Consider the following 12,225-nt stretch of genomic DNA (forward strand, 5'->3'; position numbering starts at 1 on the left):
CAGGCCATCATATGCACCTTTTCTTTAAAGGTTCTCTGTGTAACATTTAGACAACCCTTATTGTTAATGACAGTGGTGGCTGTTAAGTGAACTGACACGGCACTAAAGGTAGAGATTGATCTGACCATACAAGACTAGAGTTTAATCAAAGTAAAGTAATCTCAATCATCTTTGGTGGTGCTAAGCCCAGGATGCAGTGATGGTGCCCCTGTGAAATACCGATGGTCGTATTGTTGAGGTGGAACATTTGCACACAGGTCATTCAAGTAGCTAAATCACTAGCTAGTCCAAGCAGGCCTGCCTTATTGCACTATCCAAATCCTTGGCAAGACTTGCTATTTTCTATTTGTCACTTGAAGGTTGCTATTTCCCAAAAGTGAAGGGGACTTTGAGAATGGTAATGCTCAGATGAAGCCACATGGAATGCGAGTTGGAAATGGCAGGCTGATACCTGAAGTCTACATCTGATGAGTCAGACTATAGACTGACAAACATTAGCTTTTTTTTCTCCTATTTTGGCCCTGGGTAAGTAAAACCTTTTTGTTGTGCTTAGGTTTAGTTTGTGCTTTGTCGGTTGTTTGATGCCATTAGTGGGGGTTAAAAGTCACATCCAGTGGCTTGTCATAGAAAATTAATTCCAAGTCCCTTACATAGGAATCAATCTACACCAGTTGCACTCACTTTTAAGTTATGTTCGTTCACACATTGGCAGGAGAAAATAATTAATAAATGCAAGTTGCGTCAAAATCTTACACGTAAGACCTCGAATGTGAGAATAATCGATCTTTATTGATATTAACTGTCGATCACAATGAATGATCTTTCAGCTTGTTGGAATCTGACCTGATCTGTGACCCACCTAAAGACATTTTAAACTTAAAAACTGACTTATTAAGAGTGATGTTCCAGACTATCAAAGTCCCAGCTACTTCCTCGTCATTACCACTGCGAGGTTTTAACAAAGCACTACCAAAGCCAGATGCCGGTTTCCCCTGCTCACAGCCTTTGTGCTAAGCTGGCCACAGCTTCACATTTACCGCACAGGCAAAAGAATGACATCGATCTTCCGATAACACGACCGCAGTCAAGCTTCTGTGTTCGATCTTGTGCTCTGCTCTCCTCTGCTTTGTTCATACAATGATATTTTTTTTCTCTTTAAAGTTAGGATGTTGTTTTCTAGCACCCGTCCTGTTGGTCTGCTAACACCAGGCCGGACCCAGGCGAGGCGTCACTTGTTTACACTCGCTTAGTATAGATGAATGTTTACATGCATGAAGAACAAAACATGGTCCACAGAGTAGGGTTACATGTATACTGACAAGGACACAAACAAGTATGATTTTAACGGCATGCTCTAACATGGCAGCGTAAATTGACTTTTTTAAATTTGTTTTTTGGCCTTTTTCTCTGCCATTATAGCTATAAAAACTTAGGGACATAATAAGAAAATGCAAATGCATGCTAAAATTCATCAGAAAAACAAAAAAAAAAAATACAAAAAAAACAACTACACATACACACACTTAAGTTTACACTCGGTTCAATCGGATAAAACAGATACCTCTCCCTCATTTCACACCATTTACACAGCGGAAACTGTAACCGGTGAACACGCCGGTGTGTGTGTGTGTGTGTGTGTGTGTACTTTGCGTGTGGTGTGTGCATGTGTGAGTGTGTGCCAAATACACAAACTAAGACAGCTGTGTCATTCTGCCTTTATTCTGAACCATAATGAACACAAGCATTCACACACACAATCATGCTAAAACAAACAAAAAAAAAATAAAAAAGAAGCACAACGGCACTCACAATCAAACCTTCAACTGAAAGTATGTACAACTATGAATGTTCATTTTTCTTTTTGTAATGCAGCTTAGAAGGACACAACTACTGCAACTATTTATATTTCTACTTTTGAGTTTCTTTTTTTACATCGACGCTCGGATCAATCACAGACTGAAAGGCACTTTTTGTATGTTTCCTCTTGTTACCAACCTCATCACCGTCGTCCGTGAGGTACTTCATGATAAAAGAATTTAGTCCCAGAGCTGGAAATCGTGTAGACAACAATAAAGCACTATAATAGAAATGCATGACGTAAAGAAAAATGTAGAAAAGATGTAATTGTTCGTCGCAGAGAGCCGTCACCCGTTACGGACTTGTGCGTTTTGTTTTTTGGTATTTTTGACACTCTAATTTAAGAAGTTGTGTGTGAATGTAGGCATGTTTGGGGATGGATGACGGGGGAATACACGTGAAAACTCGACACAGGCAACGTGAAGCACTGTGAAAAAAAAGTCTGAAGAAGCGTGGCGTTTTCATTTAAGAGAATCTGTAACAGCAGCAATCATGACAATAATAATAATAATAATAATAATAATAATAATAACAACAGTTGCCTTTAAACTTCAGGCTTAAGCAGCTGACCACTCCAGTCCATTTCATAAACACGTCACCTGTCTCACTGTCTGCCTGCATTGAGTTCCATGTACAGTCTGTTTACAATGAGTTCCAGTGGATGTAGTCTGTCTATGCAGGGCGGCGGAGGAGTTAAAAAAAAAAAGAAAAAAGAATTACTGTAGAATTCAGTCTGTGTTTTTATTGACAATAACAGTAAAACTGTCATTTAAAAAAAAAAAGAAAAAAGACGGCATTTTAAAAACAATGATTTTATTGAACTGACTTGTTGATTTTCATGCTTATTAAAAGAAGTTTTCTTTCCCTTTAAGTGTGTTTTATTTATTTATTTTTTTTGTAATTGTATGAGTCATGATGAGGAGAAACTGATACGGGGGGTTCAAATTTGGAATAAAACAGCACATTTAATAGAAAGAGTTATATTAGAATACAAAGGCTTATATAAAAAAAATTAAAAAGTTAATTGACAAAACAGGAAGTCTCGTCTCCCTCAAAGTGTATAAACTTATTCACAGTCATCTGTAGGTTAAATATGAGTGTTTAATCAAAAAATATACACAAATGTTGGTAATAAAAATGCACAGTTAATCCCAAATTATTCATACAAAATGATGATTTATAGTGAATTTTTATTCGACTAATATGTCTTTTGGCTGGAAACTGTATAAAAAAGTGGCAAAATCTGATTTTGATAACAAAATTTAACTTTTTGTGTCTTTTTTCCCACATTTTTGCTAAACTAACCATGTTTTAAATTATTCATATGCTTTGAAATTTGCAGTTTTTTTCCTAAATTGCAGCTTCTATACCATTCCAAACAGTCCTGATATGTTTTTACCATTTTAAAACACTACATATTGAGAGCAGCTGATGCAGCAGTTCTCTAGTCAGTTGATTTGCAAGTCGTGGTTAAACCAGAGAGCTCAGTGAACTTGTTATTAGGGTCAGTCTTTCAGACAGAGTTGTACATTGTGGCTGCTCACAAGAGTGGAAAAGGCTATAAAGTCATTTTCAAGTGTTTTTAGTGGCTGCAGGGCAGAGAATAATCAAAAGAAGTTCGACAAAGTAAAAAAAAAATCGCAAAGGTTATGGGGCAGATGTGACCCCTGCATTGGCAAGAATGGTCGTAAGAAAGGCCAAGAAGAATCCAAGGATCACCACCAAGGTCATTCTGATGTCTCCAACATCTTAAAACAACACTTGACGCAAACTAAGGAGGACTCCAATTCTCCAAAACGGGCACAAAAAAGCTCACCTGGACAGAGAAGAAAGCTTTTGGTCATCAGTTCTGTGTTTGGATGAAGTGAAAATGGAGTTGTTAGGATGTAGGGACGTGGCTTTAGTTTGCTGAAACAAAGGAGAAGCATACAACGCTCAGAACGTTATCCTCACAGTCAAACATGTTGATGGGAATGTGATGCTCTGGGGGTGTTTCTCATCCGATGAACAAGGCAGCGTTGTGAGAGTAAACAGTATCATGAGGAAAAAAGGACGAAGGTAAGATTCTGGAGGAAAATGTGAGACACAATGTCCTACCATCTTTATCACGTGTTTAAGTCATTTCCAGCCATACGAAGCCTATTGGTCAAAAAGGAAATTTACGATAAATCAACATTTGGTGTGAATAATTTAGGCTTAACTCTATGGTGTCTGGTCCAGTCTACCTGAATTAGAAATATAAGTACTGATGCAGTACTCTGTGGCTGCGCTACACGTCTGTGCTCTCCCTGTCTGTTGTGTTCCCGGCTTCCCATTGGCTGCGGGAGCGCAGGTTGCGTTCAGGCGCCATCACTTGGCCAATCGGGAGGCGGTACGCTGCTAAGCTGCCGGTCAACAGCAACATCAGTGTGGCTGTCAGAGTAGCTGCCCAACTGCATGCTGGGAGACCCACCTGGAAGAGAGAGAGGAGCTTTAATAATTGATAAAGGTGAAGCAAGACAGGATGTTAAAGTAGATATGTGATGGATCTCTGGGAAGCAGGTTCACTCACGCTGGAAGAAAAGCCCTTAATTAACTTTTTTTTAGATTTTTAACTATTTGTTTCAGCTTGACAACATTTTTTATTGTGACTTTTCTATAAAGATACTTGTTTGGAATTAGACTATTTTCCTGCTCTGCTACTTTCGACTTCTATCCACTACGTCTTAGAGGCAAACACTGGACACTGCATTTATTGTAAAGCTTTACTTATTAGTTGTTTAACAGATTCTAATTATTAATAAATAAATGAAGCAATGTCATTGGAAATTAAGCTTCTCAGCAGTAAATAAAGTAACTGAAATTAGCTCCAGCTGCAAGATTCATGTGACGTCCTCAATATAGCATCAGGGATTATATTCCAAAAACATAATATGATTCTGAATTATGAGAAAGTTTCATTGAGGTACTTTATGTACATACTGATATAGTCTGATAGACTTTTGTTTTTAAATATATTTTGTATTTTTACTTAAATACAGTTTTGATTGCATGATTGTCACTTGCAACAGAGAATTTTAAGCTGTACTGTTGCTACATTTACTTCAGGATCTAAATATTTCCTCTGCCACTGGAGCTTTGAGGTATGGACCAGAATAAAGGAACTGCCTACATGAAAGCAAGGATGGTGAAGAGAACATGTGACATGATCAGATTACTTTTAAGCCAGCCTAACAACTGATGTACTACACAATATCATAAGTACTTCACAGCTACTGATAAAAGCAATTAAACAAAACTTAACAATGACTTCCTGTCAAGCTTGGTATTTTTCCAAACCATGGCAGAATTTCAACCACAGGCCTGCTATCTGTTCTTTGAATTCAGACACAAACACTTGCTTAACACTGCCATACATGCATGAACCAAGACGAATGAACCAAGATAAGAGTAAATGATTAAAAACTATCATTGAAAAATCTATAGTGCTGCAGGAAACACTAATCCAAATAAAACAGATAAAACTTTTTTGTGTGAAAATGTATAAAACTCAAACTAATATGGGAGTAGCTACAGCGCTTGTTTCATCGCTCCCTAACATTTCTACTTCCCACCTGTTGGAAGTCGTCTATTGTTCTGCCACAATGCCATTCTACAAAACACAGAAAGAGCTCAAATGGAATCAGCCTGGGCACGAAAAGCAGGGTAATAGCTCCTTTGTGTACTTACAGTTCCCATCAGATTGCTCAGAGCGATGTCAGCGTACGCGGAGAGGAAGGCTGCGGGCAGAAGAGGAAATATTAGACGACATTTATTCTCCACGCATTCGCTCGCTCCAGGTTGCTGATGCGCAAAACTGTACGGAGGCAGCTGGCTGCACTTAACCCTGATAGTCGACGCACTCTGAAAGCTTCAATTAAGACCAATTTACCTAATGTGAGCAGATTAGCTCGCTGCCAAACTGGTCAGCGCTCGTGTCCGTGGTGCTCCAGCTGCACCCACGAGTGGATGCAGAGGTAGGAGGGAAAGCCAGACCAAATAGGGCGATTAAATCAAGCTTTAGATGGACAGAATGACAGCATTTCTATTTAATCACAGCCATTTAAGACAAATATAGAGGCTTGTAAAATGGTTGGGAATTGGTTTCGATAATTAGAGGGATAAAGATAGAGGAGGGGATAACTGGACTCATGACAGCAAAGAGGAAATGTGTAAAGAAACAATAAAGGCTGAATAAGCTGTTTTGCATGTACTCATTATTGTTAAAGTTTCCATCTGTGGTCATTCATGCTGCCTTGTTTTTCATTCTCTCCTTCAGAAGGTACGATTCAGCATCTGGTGCATTTAGCAGAAGAATGACTTCATGATTCACTGAGAGCAGAAACTGACATCCTGATGAGTCAAAGGACAAACTGCATAACGTCACAGCACAAGCAGGTGACACGACAGAGTCCTATGTACAGTATCTGGGTTTAACTGCTTAAGAATCAAGAATGTCAGCCTTGTTTGTTTGGCTCCAGTGAATTTCTGAAAAAAAAAAAATCACAGGTCCAATGGTACAACTTAACAAAAGAAGAGCCCAGAAGGTGAAAAATACACTCAGGGTTTAATCTGTTCAGCCACTATAGAGAAATCACTCTGCAGCTTACATTAACCTGAGGTACCGCAAGGTTCAATGTCAGGTCCAGTTATTTTCTTTTTATGCTTCCACTCTGCCAAATGATTGCACGTTTCTTTTCATTGCTATGCAGACAACGCAAAAATACCTTCCCCCCGTGACCTGATGAGCAAAGAAGCCTCGCTCCTGTTTCAGACTTGCACAATTTTCATGAAATCAATCAGTCAAGAAAATGTTTATTCCCCCCAAACTGTGCCAGTCTCACTGAGAGCAGCCTTGAAACCTTGTTACACAAAATCTGGGAGCACTATTTGAGTCAGAGCTAACCTTTGAACCACAGATTTAAAAAGTTCTCCGGTCCTACTGCCTTTAGTTAAAAACCATTTCCAGAACTAATCCAGTGCTCCTACATTCTGACCTGCAAAAAGTCTTTCACACATTTCTTTTCTCCAGGCTCGACTGCTATAACTTCCTCCTTCTTTGCTTTTAGCAAAACAGCATCACATCACAACAAACATGGCTCATTTTAGAATGGATTTACACATTTTATTGATCACTTTTAAAGCACTTCTGGGTCTGGACTCCAATCTATATATCAAAAATGAACTGTTAACACAGTATGAGCCAACTTGCAGCCTTAGATCCTTATGTAGGGCCTTTGTGACTGTTCTAAAATCTACACTCGGATCTAAAGTGCTTCTCAGCTTTGGATGGACCTGCCTGAGAAACTAAAGCTCACAGAATCTTTCCTTATAACTCCTTTATATAGGCTTGCTTATCATGTGTTCTACTGCTTATGAGGGTTTTTATTACTTTTGTTTGCATTCATTAACAGATAACTTTATCTTGACTGTTGCTATGTCGCCTTCTGGGTATTCTGCTTTTATTTTGTTTGCCAAGTTTTTAACCTACTTTCCATTGCATTAGAAAGCTTCAGCACCATGGACAGAGGCAATGAGAAGGCTCACATATAAACCATAGAACAAAATAAAATAACATGTTTTGTCGCCCTCTGGTGGCAGAAAGGAGAATAGCAATGACAAGAGCAAAAAGATTAGGATTTATTTCTATTTGTTTGATTATTCCGGTAAAATTAAAGTAAGATTAACACAAATTTTGCACATGCGGGTCTTTTAAAAACTATTATAGTTGCTATATTAGCATTATACTGGGGTGCTGTGTGTTTGTAGATCTGTAATGTCACATAACACAGTCGTTATACACTCAACAATCGGTGACAACAGTGTGTAAGTGCGTTGGTGTGTATTTGTGTCACCGCTAGCGATGGCTAAGAGGTGGGTCCTCCAGTTGAAGGTGAAGAAGAGTCCTCCGACGGCCATGCAGCCCAGTGCTCCATTAAACCCCGACAGACCAGAGTACAGAGACTCATGACGCACAGCCATGGATAAACCTGACACACACACACACACACACACACACAGGGTGAGAGCTAAATCTTTACAAGTCTGATTACAAAAACCAATGAGTCACAGCTGCTGGCAGATCTGGGAACAAGACGAGCAGAAACACACAACAGCAACAACACACAGGTCTTAATTATGTCTCGCTCAATCGGCAGTACTGAGCTCATCCATGTGGTGGCGCCAGACACACGCTGTTGTTTGTTTGCCTTCAGTGCAATATTTAATTTGCGTGTAACCTAATAAGGAAATTCCTGATTTTTTTTCCCTTTGGCTATAGCTTCAAGACAACAAAGAAGAAAGATGAGAATAACTGTTCCAGCGTGGAGGATTTTCACCTGCATCATTGAACTAAAGGTCTGACAATAGCAGTCATGACTTTGCACTCTTGTGTAACAGTGTTTACAGGATATGATGCATCACTAAGGAAACCATTCCTAATTTGTCCACTTTGTCTCTTGCATTTGAGATTTTTTTCCGGTTGGAATGAACCATCTGTGTTCAGCTGCTCGCTGTGTGGTGGTGAGTGGAGCCGGGCCAGTGGGAAGTGCTGACGAAGAAGCTGCCCGTCTCCTCTTCTTTGAGCTGCAGATGCACTACAAAATATACGGTTTGACTTTTATGTCTTTCACTGCAATGAGACAGTAGAAGAGGAGACACAAGCTTTCATGGAGATCAACCACACAAGAGAGACTTTTAAATCATTTAATTAGCAACACATATGCTGCTTTTATTGGCAAAATATTACTTTTAGGTTTCCTTAAGTGCAATAATTGACTTTTAAATCCACAATAACAGCTTTTGTTCATCCAGGCTCTTTGTGGTGCAGAGTATTGGTGGATAGAGGACAGTGGATGAACACCAGGTCGCTGCCTCACCTCTGACTCACGTCCATACGAGACAAACTGTGATGCTGAAACTAAAAGCAGACCGTACAGGGAGGGGGGGCACGCTGACCCAGATACATCTCAGCAAGGCTCGGAGCATTGACATTTTCTCTGCTGCACCTCGGCTCTCAACCCACACGTGAGGAAGATTAACAACAAAATCAGAACGAGGTCACAAAGAGCACGGGCTTAGCCGCAAAGGGCAACAAATTTAATTCAGCGAGCGCTGCAACCACAAGGCATTCATTAAATTTCTTCAAATCTGGTCTAAACTCACATTTTTTAATACAGACAAAGTGAATCACTACAGAGGGGCAGCATCCCCATATAATGAATCAGGGGCACATGCTATTTGGAATCCCATCCTCGCCCATAACAAGCTCCAAAGCTAAACTGATGGATGTTTTCCACAATATCTGAATATTGTAGACATTCTAATTGTCATGTGCAAAAAAAAAAAAGTAATTTTACTTGAATCTTACCCAATAAAACAAAAAGATGAAGCACAGTTTGCAGGTTGTGTTAGTTCATGGATGACTGCCAGACATATACAGTAAACACACATGCTATGTAGTAGCATTGTGCACCTAAACAATAGACTATAAAAAGAAAAATGTACTGATTTTTTTTATTTTTACATCAGATAAAAGTGATTAATGTAATTTTGCAATTTTGTGGGGCCTCACAGGGTTAAAGAACAAATCTGGCAGCACCAGAGTTTAACCTTTGGAGTTAAAAACCAGAGTTTTAACCTGATATTCACAAACTCTGACTCAATTTGAAATGACCTTGTTTTTCTGCCGGCGTCGGCTTCACGTTCACCCCCTCATTTACGTAAACAACACAAAACCACCTTTTAATGAAACTACATCAGCAGCGCGCCACTGTTCGCTAATTAACATGTCGTTCGGTCGTGAATCAAAATATCGGACGAATTAAAATCGTGTCCTGACGTAGGTTGCGGATAAATAGTCGCGGCACCAGCAGAATGATTAATATTCATCCTGAGGGAGGGGAGGCGGATGGGGGGCATGAGTGTCAGCAGCAACTTTCATAGCAATCCGTCACAAAACAACAAATGTGTGCTTCATGATGAAACTCCAGGAAATGTCAGGAGAATACCAAAGCTGTTAGGGTACATTATCTGGATGATAAATGTGTATAAAAATCAGAACGGTCCATCCAGATGTTGTAGAGATAGTTGACGGACGAACCAGCCTCCCTTCCTGCCACCAGTGTCCACAAAAATCGCACACTACAAACCTAAGATAGGACATCTGTGCACCAGACAGCACGGATAATTCATGGAAAATGTTGCTGAACACTAAAGCAAGACTCCACTGAGGGGGCCCACTGTGCTGCCGAGGAAAAAAAAATAATGATGTGTTTCACTGATACACTCCTTGTGCTAGTGAGAGCATGAACCCTGCAGAGAAACGGTGTATTTTTACCTCCCCGAGTAAGAGTAACATTATAAAAAATTACTGAAAGCTGTCTGGCTCTGCACAGGAGCGACCCTCTACCCGTTATGTATTATTTAGACGCACGTGCGCTACCCTGGATGGCCCGTTTGCACTGACTAAAGCTAGAACGATGCACAAATGTGAGTTGTTGTCGCAGCTGCGCCACACTACATCATTCCTGTATTAGGATTTTTCAGAGACTTGTAAAATGTGAGAGCGCCTCTAGAGATAAATAACCCTCGGGCAGCTCGGTGATTGATTTCCTCATTACCAGGCAGTGGGAGCTGCAGCTTAGCAGTCTGGTTCTGAAGCAGACTGACCACACCCCTGTACTGCCTCCTCACTCTGGACGACTCCACCATCCACTCCCCTTTTCTTCTCACAGTTTGTTTTCCTTTAAAAGCTAGCCTCTTTTTCATCCTCCCTCTCCATCCTTTCCTTTTTCTTCCTCCCTTCCTCGTTTCCTTCATCACACGCCCCTCTTTTGTTTGCCTCCCCACATAAGAGTGTCATTAAAGACTAATGGCAATGTGGGAGGAAGGCCGCAGAGGATGGTCAGATTTTTACTGTTTTTCTACGCTGTCCCTCTTTTTGTGTGTCTACAGCATGTGTGCAAGTCACTCCCAGCGTGATGTTGTCTGTGCTAATAGAATGAGTCAGAGTGCTCTTATCATATCAAACCCAATATGTCTCCTCTGCTCTCCACCTGCCTGCATCAACTGGGATCAGACTAGAACAGAGAACAGTGGAACGAACCGCGAAAATGAACTGCATGTATAACGCTTTGTTTCCCATTGTTAGCGGGCAATCGGGCGAACTTTGCATTTTCAGCCTCTGCTCTCCGTACAGCTGGTGAATCCATCATTGTGTCCTCGGATGCCTTTGAGGGGGAAAACTGTTTGTGGATGCGGCTAAATGGATTGCTCGCTATGGGGGCTCATTTGTTAACACTGTCCAGGTATCAGCAGCATGAGTTGTAGAGGGAACTGTTGGTCTGTGGGGTGATTTACTACTATGTGGTTAGTCTCTGCTTCCATCAACATTTGTCCAATGAAGAACCTCATTTCTGAAGTGTACAGGCCTATTTCCATAAATTTTAAAATTAGGTTTGTTAAGTTATTTAAATTTGTTCAGTGTAAAACCTCTTTTTAACCTCCAATACAGAATGGTAGTAGTCTGATTCACCACATGTAGACTGCGGGTATAAGTACCTTTAGCTAGCTATGTGTTACCGTTTTCAAAGTCTCTTTCGCTACAGAAAATAACAAAAACCTCTGAGTCACTACCTACACACTGCAAGAAAGCAATGAATTGACCTACTGAGTGCAAAAGTTCCACCAAAACAGTTCTTCTCTGCACTATTATGCAGTGGCACAATCGCTACATGAGCACCGACAGGGCAGGTTATTTTTTTTTTTGCATAAGGTGGTTTGACAAAACCTAAAAAGGTATGACAATGAAAGCCATCAACTTTCTTTGTTAACCTGGGTTTTCATCATCTGAATCTCTGCACGCTCCCATAAAAGAAGGCATTTGATGCATCATTTAACTCTTCTTCCACACAATGTTCAGGGTAACAGGTTGTTGTAACTCAGCGCTGTGAATAATATTTTAAAAAATGATGCTGGTAAAAATGCTATTCCTGCAAATGATGCAAAATGTTGGTATAATGGTATAAGACAGGAGGAAAATTTTAAAGAATTTTTTAATCGATAACCGACAACGCTGTTATTCAATAATCTGTTAATTAAGAACACAAATTGGGTACCGAGGGCATTATTTCATTTGCTAATCAACATAGGCCACTACAACAGCTTAGTTATATATTGGGCTATTGTGCAAAAACAATGCTGTCCAAGTACACCTAAGCACATGTTGAATTTGTGAGCTTTGGCAAGAGACCACTGACTTTCACAGAAGTCTTTGTCATGGTGGCATTTTGCTAGCTACTTTTCATCATCATCATCATCATTATGCTCATGAATGCCATCAGCCATGTA

At 40.1% G+C, this 12,225-nt stretch overlaps 1 protein-coding gene across 1 annotated transcript in view; it reads right to left on the reverse strand.

Annotated features, from left to right (window-relative positions):
- Positions 1-1,701: 1,701 nt before the first annotated feature.
- Positions 1,702-12,225, reverse strand: part of LOC103364800 (urea transporter 1) — a 31,110-nt gene continuing 20,586 nt past the window's right edge. The window contains exons 6-8 of the mRNA XM_008292061.1: positions 7,731-7,865; positions 5,566-5,615; positions 1,702-4,309 (exon numbers count right to left, since the gene is read on the reverse strand). Coding sequence (XP_008290283.1) covers positions 4,127-4,309; positions 5,566-5,615; positions 7,731-7,865 — 368 coding nt within the window. The 3' untranslated portion in view covers positions 1,702-4,126. The remainder of the gene's footprint in view (positions 4,310-5,565; positions 5,616-7,730; positions 7,866-12,225) is intronic.

Source organism: Stegastes partitus, unplaced genomic scaffold (genome assembly GCF_000690725.1).
Source record: "Stegastes partitus isolate 25-593 unplaced genomic scaffold, Stegastes_partitus-1.0.2 Scaffold781, whole genome shotgun sequence".
Classification (NCBI taxonomy): Eukaryota; Metazoa; Chordata; class Actinopteri; family Pomacentridae; genus Stegastes; species Stegastes partitus.